We start from the raw sequence: 22476 nt of genomic DNA, 5'->3' as shown, positions 1-22476 counted from the left end.
TCCGAGTGCATAGTCCTGCCCCCACGCTGCGTCATCCCGTCTCCCATCCCTCGAAACAACTGCACGGGCCAGCGAGCGGGGACCCGTGTGTCACATGTTGGGTCACATCTTGCCGTTAGTTCTTAGTGTGGAGGACGCAGCACACCCTCACCATCACTGCAGGATTTTGACCCTCACTCAAAATGGCAAAATGCAATATGTGTTTAATATGTTATTGTTAAAATTATATGCTTTTGTGTGAGTGTTTGTCTGTTTTGGCAGGTTGCTGCTTGGTGTGGCTCTCTGACTCTCACAGTTTAAAATTTTGGCTCTTTGTGTCGAACTTGTTCACCACAACTGTGCTAGGCTAAGGCAGCTCCCTGCCACTTTGGACCTTGAGGGCACACACACACAGTAAGCAGTTAGCAGCCTGGCTCTCTCTAGTGCCATGCAAAAGAATGGTACAGGGTGTTCAACCTTTGATGATAAAATTGGCCTGGCATTAGGTTATCCCATCTGTAAGTGCTCTGTGCAGCTTTAAGGTGGGGTGGGCTGTGATATTCTGTAGATTAGGGTTGTGAAATGCATTTCCAGTTTAGGATAATTTCAATTTAGGACAGATTTGAGTCAGTAGTGCTGAAAGGATCTGTATCTTGCACCACAATCTTCACTTCTGGGCCAGAGAGATAGTACAGCAGTAGGACAGTTGCTGGCATGTGGCTAACCCTGGTTTAGCACTGCTAGGTATGAGCCCTGAACACCACTGACTATGGCCTCCAAATTTCTAACTCTCTAACACACACACACACACACACACACACACACACACACACACACTCCATTCCTTCTATATTCCTATTTCCCCTACTCCACATTCTACCTTCTGAGTTTGAGAGAAGTGTTTTGTTCATTTATTCACCTTTGCTCACTATGAATAGAAAATAATTCTATTAATTGAAGGTATATTCATATGTCACTTGGCAGTGGGACACATTGAAATTCTCCAACCATACAGTCACAGATGATCTCTTACTTTCAGTAAGGCCTCTAGAGTCTCTCACATTGGAGATATAGTACAAGGTTAAGGCACCTGCATGTGGCCAATCCCTGTTCAATCCCTGGCACCATATATGGTTTCCTGAGCATCCCTGAGTACAATTCCTTTTACTCAGGAGTGATCCCTAAGTACAACTGGGGATTCAGCCCTCTTCTCCCCTAAGACAAAATGAACAATCATTTGAATATTAATTTCTTTGTGTAGTTTGCACAATCTCTTAAAAGCAGCTTTTATGGGCCTGGAGAGATAGCACAGCTGCATTTGCCTTGCAAGTAGCCGATCGAGGACCAAAGGTGGTTGGTTCGAATCCCGGTGTCCCTCTGCCTGCCAGGAGCTATTTCTGAGCAGACAGCCAGGAGTAACCCCTGAGCACCGCCGGGTGTGACCCAAAAACTAAAAAAAAAAAAAAGCAGCTTTTACCTCCTCATTTTACATTCTGTGCCTGATCTCTTTCAGATGGTCACTTTCTATGGCTCATCTTTACTGAATAGTACTGTGCCTCCTGGGAAACCCCTGGAAATCAGAGGTGCCAAGAAACCTGGCCTGGTTACCAAAAATGGACTTGTGCTTTTTGGTAATGATGAAAAGGCAGTAAGTGGGAGTTTTTTGTTTGTTTGTTTGTTTTATCGTTGTTGTTTTTTGCTTCCTTCTGTAACCCAAACTATGAAATGATGAATAGTTTTCTCAAACTAGTCTGGCCTTGCAGTAGGCTAGGAAGTCTTGGGCAATCTGTGTCTTCACTTCTCTATGGCTGAACTGGCTCTCCACACATTAGTGGGAAAATGGCTCCTTGGGATGGGTGGCAAGGACCAGTCCAGTCTGTTCTGTAATGCAGCAGAAAAGAGTTAAAAATCTGTCAGGGCATGCTGCCTTGAACAACTTTGCATTGGGGAGTCTTGAGCAAGATACTCTCTTGAGGCTCACTTTCCCTTTCTGTGAAACAAAGAAAGTCTGTTTGCCTCTTCATCATCAGAGTTGGGAGGCTGAGAGGAGATAACTCTGAGTGCCAGGATACCGGCTACCCTTACCTCCTTCTGTCCACATAGCTGCCCATGTAGGGGATTGTGGCTCTGGCCAGCAGTGGGCTCTTGGTGGCTTCCCAGTGAAAAGGCCAAAAGGGAATCTGCTGTTTACATGTATTCTATGGTAGCTTGTTGGCTAGAACAACTGTTCTTGAGTCCAACAGCTTCCTCATGCCAATTCCAAAACGTACATATGAACTGTGTGTACTGGGCTAATGACTCAGCCTCACTAATTCTATATCTTCTCACCAGTAAAATGGGGATAATAAGGCCTGGGGCAATAGTTCAGTAGGCAGGGCACTTGCCTTGCATGTGGCCAACCCATATTCGATCCCTGCCACCATATATGATACCCTGAGCCCCACCAAGACTGACCTCTGAGCAGAGACAGGAATAAGAAGCCTTGAGCACTGGAGGGTATGATCCAAACACAAAAACAAAAAGGAGGTAATAATAGCACCTGCCTCCATCAGAATTTGTGTGAGATTAAAGTGTGTGTGTGTGTGTGTGTGTGTGTGTGTGTGTGTGTGTCTAGCTGATGGTAGGAATGGTAATAGCTATAGTAGATTTTAGTCTAAATACCTACAATCCAAATTTGAATGTTTCAGTGCTTATTGTCCATTGTTCTGGATACCTTACTAAGAGCATCAGCTCCAAGACTTAACTTTCTCCTTCCTATTGTATTTAAATCCCATTTCAGGGGCTGAATAGATAGGACCTTGCATGAGACCAACTTGAATTTGATCCACATATGGTCCCCTAAGAGTGATCCCTGAGCATAAGTCAGGGGTAATCCCTGAGCACAGCTAGTGGCCCACCTCCCACCAAAACCATTTTAGTTCTTATGCATATAATAGTAAATTTTTAATTCATGTTTTTATATTTTTCATATAAGCTATCCTTCTATTCCTATAATATCTAATACTCCTCTCTACAGTCTCTCTAGTGAATTGCCCTAATCCTAGCTTCTCTTGCTTGTTTGGGTGCTGTTTTGTAGCTGATGGTGAGAAGTCTGCAGTTTGAAGATGGTAAAATGATCCCTGCTTCACAGTACTTTTCAGCAGGGGAGACTGCAGCAGTAGAATTCACAACTGCAGAGATGCAGGTGGCAGAGACCATCAAGGTAAACATGTAATGTCTTTTGGATTATCCAAATCTGGGGAAATTGAGGCCATTTTAAAATTGATCCCACAGCTTCCAAAGCAGTAGGTCTGGGACATGACTTCATCCTATTGTATAAATTTATTTTATAAACATAACCCATTTTCACATAAATAACCCAGTAGGTATGGGGATTTGAGTGAAGCTAGAACATAGGGATGAAGGGTAAAGACATTGGGATTGAGTCTCTGCTCTAAGATTATCTCCATTTCTTCAGTCAAAAACCAAAGAGGGTGAGAGAAATAGTACAGGGGTTAAGGCTTTTGCCTTATCTGTGGCCTACACTGATTCAATCCTCAGTATCATATAATCCCCTGAATACTGACAAGAATTACTCCTGACCACGGTCAGGAAGAGACCCTAAATAACATCCATGTAGCTCCAATACCAAAAAGGAAGAAAAGAAAGCCAAAAAGCAGAGAATTCTGTGAAGGAAGTTTGACATGGGCCCAGAAGGGGATCAACTCACTCCTCTCACAGCTGTGATTAGATGGCATCATTTGGCTCCATCTCACATGAGATGTGGAGGAACACAGTAAAGGCACATTTCCAAGATGAAGAAGAAATAGCCTTGGTGGAGAGTGAGGCAATTTTTGTGATGATGATCCACGTGACACTTCCTGCATTAAATTCTCTTTTTCATATGTAGATCATCTGGGCTGGCATTTTAAGCAATGTCTCAGTTATAGAAAACTCAACAGACTTCTTTAAATCTGGAGCGAGCTCTATGGATGTTGTCAGGTAAAAACCACGATCTTCTTGTGCCTATGTTAGGTCACAATCCTCTGCTACTGATATCAAAAGTCAAAGGTGAAACCTTTGTTCTGGATATTATCATTCTACTCATTCCATCTCTATCATTCTTTGAGCAGTGTATTTTTTGGCTTTGCTTTTTCTTATGGTCAATCACAGATATTTTTCCCTTTCTCCTTGTTACTAGCCAGTAGTTGTCTTACCATCTCCCATATGCTTTGAAATCTAACCATTCTTTTCATGATATGTCCTCACATTTCTTTTTTTTTTTTTTTTTTTTTTTTTTTTTTTTTTTTTGGTTTTTGGGCCACACCCGTTTGATGCTCAGGGGTTACTCCTGGCTATGTGCTCAGAAATCGCCCCTGGCTTGGAAGCTTTTTTTTTTTTTTTTTTTTTTTTGGTGTCCTCACATTTCTTAGCTGATTTTCCTCTAGTATACATTGGGATTTAGGAATTCTGGGTGAGAATGTCCATTTGGAATTTTCCATAGCATTTAATCCAGAATGTTGACATATATTATACTTCTCCCAAACCCTTTTATTTTCTATTTCCAAAATTACACCATAAGATAGCTAGAATGAGTATTATTATGTTACTTGCAAGATACACAATAACTACATGATAGTGAGAATTTATTTGTAGTCTGGTTCAGCACAAACTGAAAGACTCAGAGTCCTAGACTGGCCCCTTCATTGTTGAGAATTGAGAACCCTCAAATCAGTGAGGTCTGCAGAGATGGTTTTTCTTTGAGAGGGCAAGGCCTCTCATGAGTTAAACCTGGAAAAGAGTATTCCTTCTTTGACATAATCTTTTTTTTTTTTTTTGTGGTTTTTGGGTCACACCTGGCAGTGCTCAGGGGTTATTCCTGGCTCCAGGCTCAGAAATTGCTCCTGGCAGGCATGGGGGACCATACGGGGCACGGGGATTCAAACCGATGACCTCCTGCATGAAAGGCAAACGCCTTACCTCCATGCTATCTCTCCGGCCCCCTCTTTGACATAATCTTGTTGAGCAAGTTAGTGTCTTTGATTAATATGGTACTTACTCATATCTTTAACAATAAAATTGAACACTTATTACATGGTCATAAGCAGTTTAGGGGCTTGGGAATATAATCAGGAGATACACAAAACCTCTTAATTTCTGGAGTTATCTAGAACAATCTTCTCAAGAGAAAACTACATTATCAGAAGTCAAGAAGTTTTGTTCTTCAAAAGAGATTTTTTTTTAGCTAAGATTTATGAGTACTCAGAAACTTCATCTGTTCAACTAAAGTACAGTTAAAAAATTCTTTTTAGCTAGCAAGATAGTCTTGCGAGAATAACCCATTTTCTCTTTTAAAACGGACTTATTTTAGTGATCTGATATTTTCCGTTTAAGGGCAAAATGGCTGACATGGGTGAAAGGTCTGCAGTGTCACTTTGCATATGGGAACTCTGAGTTTGATCCTCAGTACTACCTGGTCCCCCAATACTGCTGGGAGTGACCATGCACCATGCAGAAACTGCTGAAAGTGGCCTCAAACAAAAATAATTTAAAATAAAGTCTAAATAAAAAGTTAATGAAAATTAATAGGGGCCGGAGAGATGGCATGGAGGTAGGGTGTTTGCCTTGCATGCAAGAGGACGGTGGTTTGAATCCCAGCATTCCATGTGGTCCCCTGAGCCTGCGAGGGGCGATTTCTGAGTGTAGAGCCAGGAGTAATCCCTGAGCGCTGCTGGGTGTGACCCAAAAACAAAAATTTTTTAAATAAATAAAATTAAATTAATAAAGCCACCTTTAATGATTGAGCTACAATTGTGTTGGACTTTGTCTAGTGTACCATTGGTATTCAAGATATGTCCTTAAGAACTGTCATTGGAAAACTTAACAGAGAAAAACCAAAGGATCGAAAGGAACTTCTAAAATTACATTGACCAACTTAATGATTCTATTTAGACTTATATTGCTAAGAATACATACAAGTAGATGCTTGTTTTAATCTAATACACAGTCTAGAGTGAATACTTAGCAACATGGCTTTTATTTCTCACTTTCTTTAGAGTTAGGAAGTTTTAGTTATTTATGATTCCTTGAATACATTTCAAAGAAAAGGAATGTATCTTATTTGCTTACAGTAATTCCAATGTTGCTTTTGTTTGTTTTGTTTTTGCCTTGGTTTCTTATCTCTTTAGCCATGTAAAAAAGTTTAAAAGAATTTATTATATTCATCTCTCTGTGACATATCTTACTTCAAAGCAAATTGAAAGATATAATAAAGTTTCCTTACATTCTTAAGAAATATTAGTAACATGGGCTGGCTCTTCCTTTCAGGCTAGTTGAAGAGATCAGGCAGAAATGTGGTGGGCTTCATTTACAGAATGAAGATGTCTACATGGCCACCAAGTTTGAAGATTTCATCCAAAAGGTGGTGAGAAAGCTCAGAGGAGAAGATCAGGAGGTGGAGCTTGTCGTGGATTATGTAAGCCTTTACATGATGTTTAGAATCTACATTATTAAGATCCACCAGCTATAAAGGAATGGTGTACCTTCCATTGGTTTCTATAGAGACCACCTTTTAGATGACTCACATATCATAAAATCCAGTGGTTTTATGTGTAAAACTTGATTTTACAATACAGAGTTGAGTATCCATCAGTAACCCTTTGACTAAGAAACATTTTTATTAATACCACTATCCACCCACACACACTGACAATCAATCTCCATTCTTTTAGCCTCCCTGTTCCCCACTTTAATTCCTGGGAATCACTGATGTACTTTAGTTTTATTTTATTTTGGCTGCCATGGTTTATAATAGTGTTAATGATAGGGTGTCATGAGTGTCACTTCTCTCCACCATAGTCCCTTGTTTTCCCTCTGCAACCTATTTCCCTTTCCTATGAAGCTTCTTGGTGTCTGTTGCCTCTAGGTATTTGTTTGTTTCTTTTTTCTTTTTTTTTTTTTTGGATTTTGGGCCACACTCAGGGTTACTCCTGGCTATGTGCCCAGAAATCGCTCCTGGCTTGAGGAACAATATAGGATGCTGGGGGACCTAACAGTCCATCTTAGGTTAGGACACAAGGCAGATATGCAAGGCAGATGCCCTATTGCTTGTGCCACTGCTCCAGCCCTTGTTTTATTTCTTCATATTCAACATGTTTAAAAAAAATCAATCTGTGTCTGTCCCTCTCCTTGAATGACTGCACTCAGCATGATACTCTCCAGATCCATCCACATGACAGGAAATTGTATGACTTCATGTTTTCTTATCACCACATTTCAAAGGAAATTGTGATGAGGATAGAAAGGCCACCCACATAATGGGAGAAACTATTCACCCAATACTCAACAGATAAGGGACTAATATCTAAGATATATAAGGTACTGATAGAACTTAATAAGAAAAAAATATCTCATCCCATCAAATGGGGAGAAGAAATGAACAGACACTTCCTCAAAGAAGACATACATATGGTTAAAAGACACATGAAAAAATGTTCCACATCACCAATCACCAGGGAGATGCAAATCAAAACCAAAATGAGGTACCATCTCACCCCACAGAGACTGGCACAATCACATAGAATAAGAACAATCAGTGCTGGCGGGGACGTAGGGAGGAACTATCATTCACTGCTGGTGGGAATGCCATTTAGTCCAGCTTTTATGGAAAACAATATGGAGATTTCTCAAAAAACTGGAAATTGAGCTTTTATATGATTCAGCCTTACCACTTCTAGGGTACGCTAGGAACACAAAAACACAATACAAAAATACCTCTGCATACCTATTTACAATTGCCAGAATCTGGAAACAACCCAAATGCCTAACAACAGATGAGTGGCTAAAGAAACTGTGGTACATATACACAATGGAATACTAGGCAGCCGACATGTTTTCTTATAGCCAAGTAGTATTCCATTGATACGTATGTGAGTGTCTCATATTTTCTTTATCTGTTCTTGGACATTTAAGTCATTTCTACATTTGGACTATTCTGAATAGTTCTGCAATGAATATAGGAATGCAACTATCTTTTCTGAAGCTTTTGAGATAGATGCCAAGAAGTGAAACTACTGGGCTATATGGAATATCAATTCCTAGGTTTTTTTGTTTGTTTGTTTTGGGGCCACACTTGGTGATGCTCAGGGGTTACTCCAGGCTACGTGATCAGAAACCACTCCTGGCTAGAGGGATCATATGGAATGTCAGGGATTGAACAGATATGTCCTGGATCTGTGACATTTGCCCTACCGATGTGCTATCACTCTGGCCCCAACTTTCACTTTTTTAAATTAAACTGTCAGCACATTATAAAGTATTATATATTGGACCTGAGAGAACACAACAGGCTAGGCATGTGTATGCATAGCATACTTAAAGAAGTTCTAAGTTGAATCCCTGGCACTGCATGGTCTCCTGAAGGGAGTCTGCATTCATTTTTATGCATGTTACCAACTAGTTACCCCATTACCATTTGTTGAATATGAACTGTCCATATGCCTGAGGATCTGTCTCTCTGCTCTCAATTCTGTTCCATTGATCTAAGTCTGTCTTCCAATACCAAACTGATGGATTGCTACAAATTTATAATACAGTTTGAAAGTGGGGAAAAGAAACCCCCTCCCATCTTCTATTTTCCTGGAATTGCTTTGACTACTTTGGGGAGATATTGTTCCATATAAATTTTAACAGTGTTTGATTTGTGTCTTTAAAAAAATGGGGTCTGGGGCCGGAGAGATAGCATGGAGGTAAGGCACTTGCCTTGCATACAGAAGGACAGTGGTTCAAGTCCTGGCATCCCATATGGCGCCCGAGCCTACCAGGAGTGATTTCTGAGCATAGAGCCAGGAGTAATCTCTGAGTGCTGGCTGGGTGTGACCCAAAAACCAAAAGAAAACAAAACAAAAACATGGGAGCTGGAGCAATACCAGTAGCAATAGCAATGCCTGGTAAGGCATTTGCCTTGCACCAGGCTGACTGGGTACTGGGTTCGATTCTTGGCATTCCATATAGTGCCCCAAGCCTGCCAGGAGTAATTTCTGAACACAGAGCCAGGACTAATCCCTGAGAACCTGTAGGTGTGGTCCAAAACCATGCAAATTAAAAAAAAAAAGTCATAGATAGGGCCTGAGGAATAGTACAGTAGTAGATAGGGCACTTGTCTTATGCAAAAGCCAGGTGTCAACTGCAAAGACAGCAAGGATGAAAGGCTGCAAACTGCAAGGCCACTGAAGGCTGGGGACCCAACTGCCGAGCGGGGCTCGGTGCCCCCACAGGGATATCAAAATGTTGCCACCTGGGACCACTGCCACCTGAGTGGAGAGAGAGAGAGAGAGAGAGAGAGAGAGAGAGAGAGAGAGAGAGAGAGAGAGAGAGAGAGAGAGAGAGGGGAGAGCCCGGAGGAGGGAGAGGGAGGGAGGGAGGAGGGAGAGAGGGAGGGAGGAGGGAGGGAGGAAGGGAGGGAGGGAGGGAGGAGAGAGGGAGAGAAGAGAGGAAAGTGAAGAGAGAAGGAGAGAGAAGAGAAGGGGAAAGAGAAGAAGGGTAGAGAGAAGAGAGGGAGAGTGGGAGAGAGAAGAGAGTGTTTGGGTATCCAAAGAGATACCTTTCCTTTTATTCCCAGCCTCAGAGCTGCCATTGCAGGGGGTGGGTTCCCAGAGAGAAATCTGTAATAGATGGCCCTCAGGGGAGGCCTGTAGGTCCCATTTCAAGAGAGAAGACAGAGAATGAGGGTAGAGGTGAAGCAGGCAGCAACTTGCTGATGCATCTCCAGCTCCCCACACACCGGCAGGCTCTGCTCCAGTCTTTTCCCTGTCCACCCCCGCCCCCCAACGGCTAGACTTTCCTTTTTATACTTGAGGAGCAGTTGTCAGTTGCAGAAAGCGTGTCCCAATTGCCATTACTGGGGGGATACAGTGAATAATTTCCTTAACTACATCAACAGCCTTGGACACAATGAATATAGGAATATGTGTGTGTGTGTGTGTGTGTGTGTGTGTGTGTGTATGATTCCTAAGTGCAGAGTCACCCTGTGCACCACTGGTGTGCCCCTAAAAAAACGAAGAGAGGTGTTTTCATGGGGACTGCCTTAAATCTGTATAATGCTTTAGACAAGATTGCCATTTTAACTATGCTAATCCTTCCAATATATGAACAGGAGATGTGTTTCTGTTTCTTTGTGTCCTCTTATTTTTTTAATAGTGTTTTATACTTTTCTTTGTTAAGTCTTTCACATCTTTTGTTAAACTGATTCCTCGATACTTGAAGCACAAATGAGAGTGGCATTTCAGAATATTCTGTCCTGGAGCGGAGTGATAACACAGCAGTAGGGTGATTGCTTTGCATGTGGCCAACCTGGGAAGGACCCAAGTTCTATCCTCAGCATCCCATATGGTTCCCCGAGCCTGACAGAAGTGATTTTTTTTGTTTGTTTTTTTGTTTTTGTGTCACACCCAGCAGCGCTCAGGGGTTACTCCTGGCTCTACACTCAGAACACTCCTGGCAGAGGGACCATATGGGATGCCAGGATTCGAACCACTGTCCTTCTGCATGCAAGGCAAACACCCTACCTCCAAGCTATTACCCCAGAAGTGATTTTTCCTTTTTGGTTTTTTTTTTTTTCGGCCACACCCGTTTGATGCTCAGGGGTTACTCTGGCTAAGCACTCAGAAATTGCCCCTGGCTTGGGGGGACCATATTGGACACCAGGGGATCGAATCGTGGTCCTTCCTTGGCTAGCGCTTGCAAGGCAGACACCTTACCTCTAACGCCACCTCATCGGCCCCCAGAAGTGATTTTTAAGTGTAGAGCCAGGATTAATTTTTGAATGTTGCCGAGTGTGGCCCAAAAACGAAAAATAAATAAATAAAAATAACAATATCCTTTTCTATTTCTTATTAGCCTATAGAAAAGTTAGATTTCTGCATCTTGACTTTAGAATGCAATGGCTGTTTTTAATAACTTGTGGTGCCTCAAAATCAGAGTTCACCCTATTTCTTACAACACACACACTTCATTCACATCACACCCCGGGAAAGACCATTTCAACTGACAAAGGCTATTAAAAGGATTTAAATGGAAGTAATGGTTGTGCTTTATAAATATTGTCAGTAGATGGTAGCATTTCCACTCTCTGGAGTTCTTTTGAGTTATTTTTCACGTCTCTAAGGAGACAAGTGAATATTTATAAGGCCTGGTCTAGACTAGGTTAGTCTCTCAGGTACTAACCTCCTGCTTCAGTAAACAGACTTCACACAGGCTTGTAAACATAAGTCTCTTCCGGACAGTAGAAATTTGAATATCACTGGTTCCTTCTGCATTAGTGTTTTTATTGTTCTTTGATATCAAATGGAAAATAACAAAATAGTGAATCTATATAATTCTCCCTCGTAGGTTTCAAAGGAGGTCAATGAAATGACAATAAATATGCCATATCAGTGTTTTATAAATGGACAGTTCACAGATGCTGATGACGAAAAGACTTATGACACAATCAACCCAACAGATGGATCTGTAAGTGAATGTGTGTGTATAGTAACCCAAAGATTTTGCTTTATATACAGTTGTAAAATGGACTTTCTTAAGAGGTTGTTTTATTCTATCACTACCTTTAGCATTTAACATACATTCTTCACAAATTTCACCTGTTCAATTCTGGTGCTGACTGCTGATAACTATAGTGATACATTTTATAAAATGAATATTTATGATGAATTTAGACAGATAACTAAATATTCCTCTACTTGTCAGAGGCACACTTTCATATAAAACTGTACATGAAAAATTTTTTTCAGGCTTTTTAAGTTCATAGTCAGGAATTTAAATTTCTTTTTTTTTTCTTGGTTTTTGGGTTGCACCCGGCAGTGCTCAGGGGTTACTCCTGGATCTATGCTTAGAAATCGCTCCTGACAGGCTCGGGGGACCATATGAAATGCCAGGATTTGAACCACCGTCCTTCTGCATGCAAGGCAAACGCCTTACCTCCATGCCATCTCTCTGCCCCCCCCCTTTTTTTAGACTTATTTTCTGTTTTTTTTTTTTGTTTGTTTGTTTTTTTGGTTTTTGGGCCACACCCGGCAGTGCTCAGGGGTGACTACTGGCTGTCTGCTCAGAAATAGCTCCTGACAGGCACGTGGGACCATATGGGACACCGGGATTCGAACCAAACACCTTTGGTCCTGGATCAGCTGCTTGCAAGGCAAACGCTGCTGTGCTATCTCTCCAGGCCCTCTCTGGCCCCTTTTTAAAAAATTTTAAAAGAAAATGAATTCCGGGGCCGGGTAGGTGGCGCTAGAGGTAAGGTGTCTGCCTTGCAAGCGCTAGCATAGGACAGACCACGGTTCGATCCCCCGGCGTCCCATATGGTCCCCCCAAGCCAGGGGTGATTTCTGAGCGCATAGCCAGGAGTAACCCCTGAGCATCAAACGGGTGTGGCCCAAAACCCCCCCCCCCAAAAAAAAAAGAAAAGAAATTCCACAGTTGACATAACTGATCATAATACATTTGTTTCAGGATGACAGAAAGTGAAGTTATTCAAACATAGAAAGTAGACAGTTAGAGAAATAACTACATTGAGAACTATCATAACAGTGTGAATGAATAAGGGAAGTAGAAAGCCTGTTTAGAGCACAGGCGGGGTAGGGTGGGGAGGAGGGAGATTTGGGACATTGGTGATGGGAATGTTGCACTGGTGAAGGGGAGTGTTCTTTACTTGACTGAAACTCAACCACAATCATGTTTGTAATCAAGGTGTTTAAATAAAGATATTAATCTAAAAAAAAGAAAGTAGAGAATTAAAAAAATAAAAAAGATGGAAAAAGAAGGGTAGAGCAATTATGTTTGTGAAAATTATTGAATCACCAATAAAGTCATTAATATTCAATATTCAAATATTCAATATTCAAAGATTTAGTACACTCACCCCCCCCTTTTATTCAAGATGGGAGATATACTAAAAGAGAAAAATAAAAATAAAAAAATAAAATGTGTGTGTGGCAGGTGTCCTTTGCATAGGCATAGCAAAATATGAAAGGAGTTGAAATAAAAGACCTTTGGCCTAAAAAACAGGGAGATCTTACCCCCGAGGTATTTTGGCATAAAACCAACTCAAGACTCCAGGCATAACTAGGTTGTCTAACCCCCTAGTCATTCTTGCTGGTCAGCTCTTTACCATAGCAGTTGTTGCTGTCAGGTATAGGAGTTATTTTGAAGTCCGGGTGCTTTGTAGTGTCTTCTGGTTCTTTCTCCCCATCAGTTAGCATTGCAAAGATTTCTGTCCTAAAAGCAAACTATTGCTGTTGCCTGGTTGTCAGAGTGACATAAGAACTGTCTTTGGAGTAAGTCAGTGTCATGGTGGTGATGGGGCCTTCCTTGGTAGAATTTGTTCCTGGTGCTGATGTAGGAAACTATGTTTTCAACTTAAATTTCTTGTTTTTTTTTTTGTTGTTGTTGTTGTTTTGTTTTTTTTTTGGGCCACACCGGGCATTGCTCAGGGGTTACTCCTGGCTGTCTGCTCAGAAATAGCTCCTGGCAGGCACGGGGGACCATATGGGACACCGGGGTTCGAACCAACCACCTTTGGTCCTGGACCGGCTGCTTGCAAGGCAAACGCCACTGTGCTATCTCTCCGGGCCCTCAACTTAAATTTCTGAAGGAAGTTATAAATGTGTTCGTTTTCAAACTGTAAAGTGGCACGACACTATAGGCTATTTGCCCTATTTTTCTCTTAATATAATATTAATCAAAAGAAGCCTATTTATTTGTATATCTCTATATAAGTATCCACTATTTTTTTTACTTATTTTGAAATAGACAATATGCAAAGTATCCTATGCTTCCTTGGTGGATGTTGATAAAGCAGTAGCAGCAGCAAAGGATGCTTTTGAAAATGGTGAATGGGGACGAATGAACGCAAGAGAAAGAGGAAGATTGATGTATAGGTAAGTTTATTTTAAAAAGCTGGAGAGGTAGCATGGAGGTAAGACGTTTGCCTTTTATGCTGAAGGTCATTGGTTCGAATCCCGGCATCGCATATGGTCCCTGAGCCTGCCAGGAGCTATTTCTGAGCATAGAGCCAGGAGTAACCCCTAAGCGCTGCCAGGTGTGACCCAAAAACCAAAAAAAGCATGCATTCACCAAGAAGAAATAAATCAATGTGTGTGAGAGAAAGAGAAAGAGGGAGAGAGGAAGAGAGAGAAATTGCTTATTGATGTTGTTCTTATATTAGCAGGGCAAAGTAAATGGGCCTTTACTCATACTTGGGACACATTTAAAAGCAGCACTATTTACAACAGCCAGAATCTGGAAATAGCCCAGGTGCCCAACAAAAGAAGAGCAGCTAAAGGAACTGTGGTACATTTACACTGGCAGCCATTAGGAAAAATGAAGTCATGAAATTGGCCTATACATGGATGGACATGGAAACTATTATGCTGAATGAAATGAGCCAGAGGGAAAGGGAAAGATAGAATAGTCTCACTCATCTGTGGGATATAAGAAAAATAAAAGACAGGATGGCAATACCATCCAGAGAGAATAGAGCTGAACTCCAAGAGATCCAGCTCATGATATAAAGCTTGCCACAAAGAGTGGTGACTGTAGCTAGAGCACTAACCACAATGATAACTACCATGACAATAATAGTGAGGGAGAGAGGCAGAATGCCTGTCTGAGTGACAGGCAGGGGGTTGGGGTGGGGGAAGGAAATTGGTGGTGGGAAGATGGCATCAGTAAAGGGTGGTGTACATTCTATGACTAAAACCCCAGAATAAAATTTTTGTAAACATGGTGTTTAAATTAAAAATAGGTTAAATAAGTAAACCAAACACTAATCCTAAGCTTAGCCTTATGACTACCCCTACCCTTAATTCTAACCCTAATCCTAAACAAATAAAAAGCAAAAAAGGGGCTGGAGAGATGGCACAGCAGTAGGGTATTTGCCTTGCACACAGCTTACCCAGGACAGACCTGGGTTTGATTCCCAGCATCCTCTATGTCTCCTGAGCCTGCCAGGAAAGATTTCTGAGTGCAGAGCCAGGAGTAACCCCTGAGCACCACCAGGTGTGACCCACAAACCAAAAAATAAATCCACTTTTTTGTTATTCCTTCAGTAACAGCAAATCACATTGCCTAAAAGAAAAATGGGGAAGAGGAGAGAGAGAGAGAAAGAGAAGTGTGTGCCATAGAGGCAGTCTAGGAGTGGGGGATGGTAACTGGGGAACATTAGTGAAGAGACTAGTGATTGGACCATTGTATGACCAACAACTTTATTGTATCAACAACTTTATAACACTGATTCACAGTGATTTAATTTAAAAAGAAAAAGAAAGAAAAAATACTCATATCTTGGGCGAGAGAGATAGTTCAGTGGGTAGGGTGCTTGCCTCAAACACAGCCAGCCTGAGTTTGACCCCTAACATGGCATATGGTCTCCTGAGAATTCACAGAAGTGATCCTTGAACAGAGCCAAGAGTAAGACTTGAGTGCAACCAAGTATGCCCCACCCCCCAGAAAAGGACTTAAATTATATATATATAAAATTTAAGTCCTTTTCTGGGACTTTATATATATATATATATATATATATATATATATATATATATATATATATATTGGTTTTTGGGCCACACCCGGTGGTGCTCAGGGGTTACTCCTGGCTATCTGCTCAGAAATAGCTCCTGGCAGGCACGGGGGACCATATGGGACACCGGGATTCGAACCAACCACCTTTGGTCCTGGATCGGCTGTTTGCAAGGCAAATGCCTCTGTGCTATCTCTCCGGGCCCCAAATTATATTTTTTTATAGTCACTAAAAAGGCTTACATATTCTTCCCATAAATGCTGGGCAGAAACTCTTGGTATTTTTAGTGGTATTTTTATTTTAAATCCCATGATTTTAGTCTTGTGCATTTCAGTTAGTACTGGAAATAGTTCTGTACCAAACAGAATTGAGTTTTCATTTTCTTTTTGTTTGTTTGTTTGTTTTTGTTTTTGTGTCACACCCAGCTCAGGGGCTACTCCTGGCTTTATGCTCAGAAATCGCTCTTGGCAGGCTCGGGGGACCATATGGGATGCCAGGATTTGAATCACTGTCCTTCTGCATGCAAGGCAAATGCCTTACATCCATGCTATCTCTCCAGCTACGAGTTTTCATTTTCAAGAAGTGTGGGTTGAATTCTAACATCTCACTCTATAAGTATAACCCCCCATTTATACCTATTCCTGCCAATGATATCCTTGGAATACTATGATCCAATCACTGCTCTGTGGCAGACATTTCTGAGATGTGTAAATAGCAAAAGGCATGTGTGAAGCCATGACGTATTGGAAGAGCCTGGAAAAGACAAGCATGATCAATGGATTTCCCAGTGGTGAGTTCTAAGTAAGGCACTAAGCTTAACTTCTGGTAATAAAGACTTTATAGGAGTTTTATCATTTCTGGCAAGATCTCTCCCTTTTCTAGGGGGAACAAGCCTAGATGAATTCTAGCTAACCTCTGGGCAAAGTTTAGCTCACATACTACTATATCAAAATCATGCCTCCACAATTCACAGTTTGTGATTGCCATAGAAATTTGTGACAGTGGCCAACTATGTTGACAGGACCTCAAACCAAGTATGTGGAAGGAAAGTGAGAGAGAATAGAGAGGAAGTGTGGCATCATTAAAAGAGGGGGAACACAGAGGCACAGCTGGGCTCAGAACACTCCGCATGCCAGGATTTCTGGTCCCTTTGACTGGTATGTTGGGGGCTCTGGGCAGGACAGCTAGCCATAGGCCCCCTGGGCTGACCACTTAGTCCAGGGGAACAAGATCCCCCCCCACACCAGGCGGGTCTTCAGGGCCACGCCTGGTTAATTGGGCCCTGGGGGGATGGGGTGAGAAATTCCTCCCTATGCATCCAAAAACTACAGAACTGCTCGGGGGGCTCACGCCCCCGCGCGTATTTCATTTATTGAGAGTATGTTTTGCATATCTAGAATGTTCATTTTTTTATTCTGCCCTTTCACACACCCCTACAAAGCTCTTTTTTACTCCTTAACTCTCTAACCCCCACAAACATCACTAACCTACATTACTCTTTTTAACTTCAGTAGTGTACAATCCTAATCACAGACCAAAGCCGTGCATTGTGTGTAACAACCCCAAACTGTTTCAAGACACATAAAATGGACACGTATTTCTTTAGAATATTTTGTGTTTTTTCTCTGACAACTATAATTCTTACTAAATGTTGTCTTATACAATGACAATTCTAACCACTTTTTATCTTCTCTTTTTGAGCTGTTTAACAAGGAATTTCGGTGAAAGAGTCCCCCAGTTTAATGTTTATGATTGAATCATATCATGGGAATTGTTGGAATTGTTCCTATGGCCCCCATATGTGCCAATAACACCACGTGGCATTGCTCCTTTTTTGCATAGGCACATTAAAATGGGAAGAAATACTATACATGCAAAATAAGATCCTCTCCTAATTAGAGATTGGAACACACAAATCTTGTAGTGCAAGGGGACCTTACACTTGAACGTTGACCTGGCACAGACCTAAGAAGAAAGGGCATTTCCATTCACCCCTGAACCAGGGAAGCCATCCACGAACATCCAGGCTTGTCTATAACATCACCTGGAAGTAATCCTCTACCACGGAAAACCCTACACTGCTCAGACATTGACCTGCTCAAAAGAGACTTCCCTTAACACTGAGAAGACTTAACAACCACAATGACCTACTTACAGGACAGGGCTCCCTGCATTTGCCCTTTGATTGTGAGGTTGAAACGAGAGATGCTCCCTCATCCTGACTTCAATGTAGGATATGCAGATTCCAGAATCTTTAATACAGAAACATCATACCAACAACAGAGGACTGTGCGAAAAATAATATGTGTTTTGGCACTAAAAACATTGTCCTTGGGGGATTGACCGATCTATTGCTTGCCTGGAGCTTACAAGTTGTCTATGTGCCAGGAACCTTCAGGGGTCGGGTTCCCCCCACCACTCTTTGTATTTAGGCCAAGGTTATTTCTTTCCATGTTCCCCCTCATATTTTTGAAGGGCCTATGCAAACTAACAATGGGCCACTCTAACCTACCATATTACTGTGCTCCTTGGCCTATGCAAACAAACAATTGCCCACTCTAACACCAATTTTTACTGTGCTCCTTTGACTCTTAATCCTAAGAACCCACTTAAAATTTGAGGTTAACTTAAGCTAATATGCATGTATATGGAATGTAAAAAATACTAAGCCTGTAATGTTTAAAGGAGTTATGTAGTTTTTATGGCTTTAGATTGCCTAGGTAGGCTGTTACGAAAATTTATAAATGTGTTACAATCTGGGGACTTGAGGGGACTAAAGTAATTGTATATGGATTCTTGTCTTATTTATCTTACTGGTCTTTGGTTCTTTGGCTGAAATTTCAAAGTTAAGATATCAGCAAGGGGACTTCTGAGAATTATGTTATGGGTGATTGTCCTTCCACTGTAACTTTACCTTGTCCTCTTTCTTTGCATCCTTGTTCTCATAATTAAAAATAAAAAAATTAAAAAAAAAAGAGGGGGAACAGGACCGGGGAGATAGCATGGAGGTAAGTCATTTGCCTTGCATGCAGAAGGATGGTGTTTCAAATCCTGGCATCCCATATGGTCCTCCGAGCCTGCTGGGGGTGATTTCAGAGTGTAGAGGCAGGAGGGAGTAGCCCCTGAGTGCTGCCGGGGATGACCAAAAAAAAAAAATCCAAAAAAGAGGGGAACAAAGACATTCCTATTCTCCTGGGGTTCCTACTTCCTGCACTTGTGGAAAGTCTTTACTACTTTCTTCTCATTAAATAAATGCTTTTTTCTGTCCCAACTGGGCACTCACTTCCTTCACCTACCTCTTCTACCTATTTTGAGTAAATGCCTGTTTTCATATTTTGTGTTATCCATCAAATCTCTTTCAGGGAGACATACAAATCAGGGGTAAGGGGTACGGTAGAGGCTGGCTGTGTTGGTGCTCCCTCACACTTCAATGCAATTATAAACAGTCAATGGTAACACTCTCTACTTTGTGATATTTATAACAAATCACTGGTGAAATTATTTGATTGATGCAGGTGGGTCTAATCTCCACAAGGACAGGGTCCTTATGCATTACATTCACCTCTGAAATCTCAGCCCCTAGGATATTGCCTTGTACACAATTGCTGAAAGAATTTCTCTTTTATTCTTACAGACTTGCAGATCTACTAGAAGAGAACCAAGAAGAACTGGCAACCATTGAAGCCCTTGATTCAGGAGCTGTCTATACACTGGCTCTGAAGACACACATTGGAATGTCTGTGCAGACTTTCAGATATTTTGCTGGCTGGTGTGACAAAATTCAGGTAATTGAAAATGTTGCCTCCTTATAGATTATTCTAAAAGTAAAGAGCTATTTTGTATGGAGTTTTTTTTTTTTCATCTGATTTTTCTAGCAATCACAGGAGGGAGGTGAAAAAAAAAAACTATTATCTCTTACAACAGGTAAGGAAACTGAAGCTTAGAAACAATGAATGTCTTGTCTATGATTACATAATAGGTCAAGTAAACCATGAAGCTAGAATTTGACCACCAAGGCATCCAGAGTCTAAAGTTTAAGTATATTCTTTGTATAATGGCTTCTGATATTCTCCTGTGTGTATCACTTATCTTAGTGTCAGAGAGGAGCTGCAAACTCAACTTCCTACAGAGACAAGAGAAAACAGATAAACTATGCATACTAGGTATATAGATAACAATTTTAAGACATGAGTCCAATGAGCATTTGACTTTCTTTTTTCTATAAGAGGATAAATAGTACGTGTGTAATAATAAAAGAATTTAACAGGGGCCAGAGAGATAGCATGGAGGTAGGGTGTTTGCCTTGCATGCAAGAAGGACGTAGTTCGAATCCTGGCATCCCATATGGTCCCATGAGCCTGCCAGGAGTGACTTCTGAGTGTAGAGCCAGGAGGAACCCCTGAGCACTGCCAGGTGTGACCCAAAAACCAAACCAAACAAACAAAAAAAGAATTTAACAATGGAATACAAAAGGGGAAGGTAGGGCTCATAGCAAGCAACAGAATGAATGTCTGCATCTCAGCAGTCATAACTCAGCTCTAATCTACAGCCATATTCCTGCAGCCAGAGGAGGAAGAAAGGAGGACAGATAGGTGCAAGGACTCTGAAAAGCATTTCCACCCTTTGCCTTGTAATTGTATCTCCCCTAGACTATATAAGAGATTGAGACTCACAGCATTTTAATTTGAGTGCATTGCTGTCACTACCATTAAAATAGTCAGAGAGACTTGGCCCAACTGCTACCAACTGAATATTATAAAAGTTATTTTGCGGGGCTGGAGAGATAGCATGGAGGTAAGGCATTTGCCTTTCATGCAGAAGGTCATTGGTTCAAATCCCGGCATTCCATATGGCTCCCAGAGCCTGCCAGGAGTGATTTCTGAGCATGGAGCCAGGAGTAACCCCTGAGCGCTGCCGGGTGTGACCCAAAAACCAAAAAAAAAAAAAAAGTTATTTTGGGTCTGAACCTTACTTCCTTAAAATGGGCCTACTAGTTTATACTGTGAAAATTATGTAATGAAGATTAGCATAAAGTCTTTATATTCTATGGAATCAAATAAATCTGTTACAGAGTAGGAGTTGGACTCAGCCATGAAAACTTGCATATGAAAATATTTAGTATGGTAGTTTGGGGCCAGTCTTTAGCCCCAATTATAATATATGAATGACTTTTATTGTTGTTTTTGTTTTTTGTTTTTTGTTTTTGTTTTTTTTTTTTTGGGTCACACCCGGCAGCACTCAGGTATTACTCCTGGCTCTACACTCAGAAATAGCTCCTGGCAGGCTTGAGGGATCATATGGAATGCTGGGATTCGAACTACCATCCTTGTACATGGAAGGCAAACGCCTTACCTCCACGCTATCTCTCTGGCCCCACGAATGACTTTTAAATGTGAAAACTCATCTGTCTGATTGCTTCAAACTTATTTGATGCCAAAACTTAACCCAAACCAACATGAATCTACTTATAATATTATAATATTATATTATAATATTATTAGATGTCATGAAGAATGACTATTCCTGTCTCACTGAATAAATATTAATATGCTTAATTATAGGAGGTTTCCCAGGTCTTATAAATAAATAAAACAATATATAAAGAAATCTACTTATATGTGTACTATAGGTTATATATAAATATATATGAATGTACTATAATGTATACTAAAATCCTACCACACAGTTTTCTTTTTTTTGTTTTTGTTTTGTTTTGTTTTGTTTTTCTTTCAAGAAGACCAAAGGCAGGGTGAGTGTGGGAAACACAGGCTCCTCTGTATCTGCTAAGCCTCAAAACTGTCTCATGACTGTACTGGAAAAAGAACCACAGGGACTAGAGAGATAGTACAAGAGAGTAAGGCACTTGCTTTGCATGCAGCCAAACCAGGTTCAATTCCTGTGGGGAATGGGGGGGGGAGAGAGAGCGAGAGAGGAAAGAAAGAAAGAAAGAAAGAAAGAAAGAAAGAAAGAAAGAAAGAAAGAAAGAAAGAAAGAAAGAAAGAAAGAAAGAAAGAAAGAAAGAAAGAAAGAAGAGAGAGAGAGAGGAGAGAGAGAGAGAGAGAGAGAGAAAGAAAAGAAAGAAGAAAGAAAGAAAGAAAGAAAGAAAGAAAGAAAGAAAGAGAAGAAAGAAAGAAAGAAAGAAAGAAAGAAAGAAAGAAAGAAAGAGAAAGAGAAAGGAAGAAAGAAAGAGAAAAGAAATAAAGAAAAAGAGAAAGAGAAAGAGAGAGGGAGGGATGGAGGGAGGGAGGGAGGACAGAAGGGAGGGAGGATGGAAGGGAAGAAAGAAGGGAAGGAAGGAAGGAAGCACGAACGGACGGATGGACGAACATTATTAGTTAAGTTCCCTTTTAGGGTGTGAATATTATCTTTTGGGGGTTGTGCTCAGGGATAACTCCTAATAATGCTCAGAGGAACATATGTTGTACTGGGGATTGACTTGATGTCAGCCATGTACAAATCAAGCTTCTTAAACTCTGTAATATATCTCTGTCCTGGGATATATCCTGTAGAGATATCATTTCAGATCAACTAAGACTGAGAAAGATAAGCAGGACTAAAATAAATTCTTTGAATTGAGGTTGCCTAATGAAAATAGGACCAGAGAAAGAAAGAGGAGGGAGGGAAAGAGAAAGAAAGAGAAAGGAAGAGAGAGAAAATGAGGGAGAGAGAAATAGAGAGAGTTCAAGCTTTGTAGATAGTAGGCATGTACAAGAGCAATCCCTGAGCAAGAGTTGGGAATAGCCCTAAAGCACTGCTGGGTGTCATCACCCCAATTTTAAAATAAACCAGTATACACGTTAATGCAAGGATCACTGTGTGTGTTTTCTAGGGTTCTACAATTCCAATCAATCAGGGCCGTCCAAACCGGAACCTGACCTTCACTAAAAAGGAACCACTTGGGTAAGACAAATTTTCCATCTTAGAGACTTTTGCTAGTGCGTAAG

At 41.1% G+C, this 22476-nt stretch overlaps 1 protein-coding gene across 1 annotated transcript in view; it reads left to right on the top strand.

Moving 5' to 3' along the window:
* The window catches only part of ALDH1L2 (aldehyde dehydrogenase 1 family member L2), an 84742-nt gene that overhangs the window by 25075 nt on the left and 37191 nt on the right, over window positions 1-22476 (top strand). The window contains exons 7-14 of the mRNA XM_049783187.1: window positions 1493-1627; window positions 3056-3181; window positions 3869-3960; window positions 6286-6433; window positions 11347-11466; window positions 13765-13892; window positions 19167-19317; window positions 22362-22432. Of these exons, the coding sequence (XP_049639144.1) occupies window positions 1493-1627; window positions 3056-3181; window positions 3869-3960; window positions 6286-6433; window positions 11347-11466; window positions 13765-13892; window positions 19167-19317; window positions 22362-22432 (971 nt within the window). The remainder of the gene's footprint in view (window positions 1-1492; window positions 1628-3055; window positions 3182-3868; window positions 3961-6285; window positions 6434-11346; window positions 11467-13764; window positions 13893-19166; window positions 19318-22361; window positions 22433-22476) is intronic.

The sequence above is a fragment of the Suncus etruscus genome, chromosome 11, assembly GCF_024139225.1.
Source record: "Suncus etruscus isolate mSunEtr1 chromosome 11, mSunEtr1.pri.cur, whole genome shotgun sequence".
NCBI classification, from domain to species: domain Eukaryota; kingdom Metazoa; phylum Chordata; class Mammalia; order Eulipotyphla; family Soricidae; genus Suncus; species Suncus etruscus.
The sequence above is the reverse complement of the archived record's forward strand: the minus strand, read 5'-3'. Positions and strand labels throughout refer to the sequence as shown.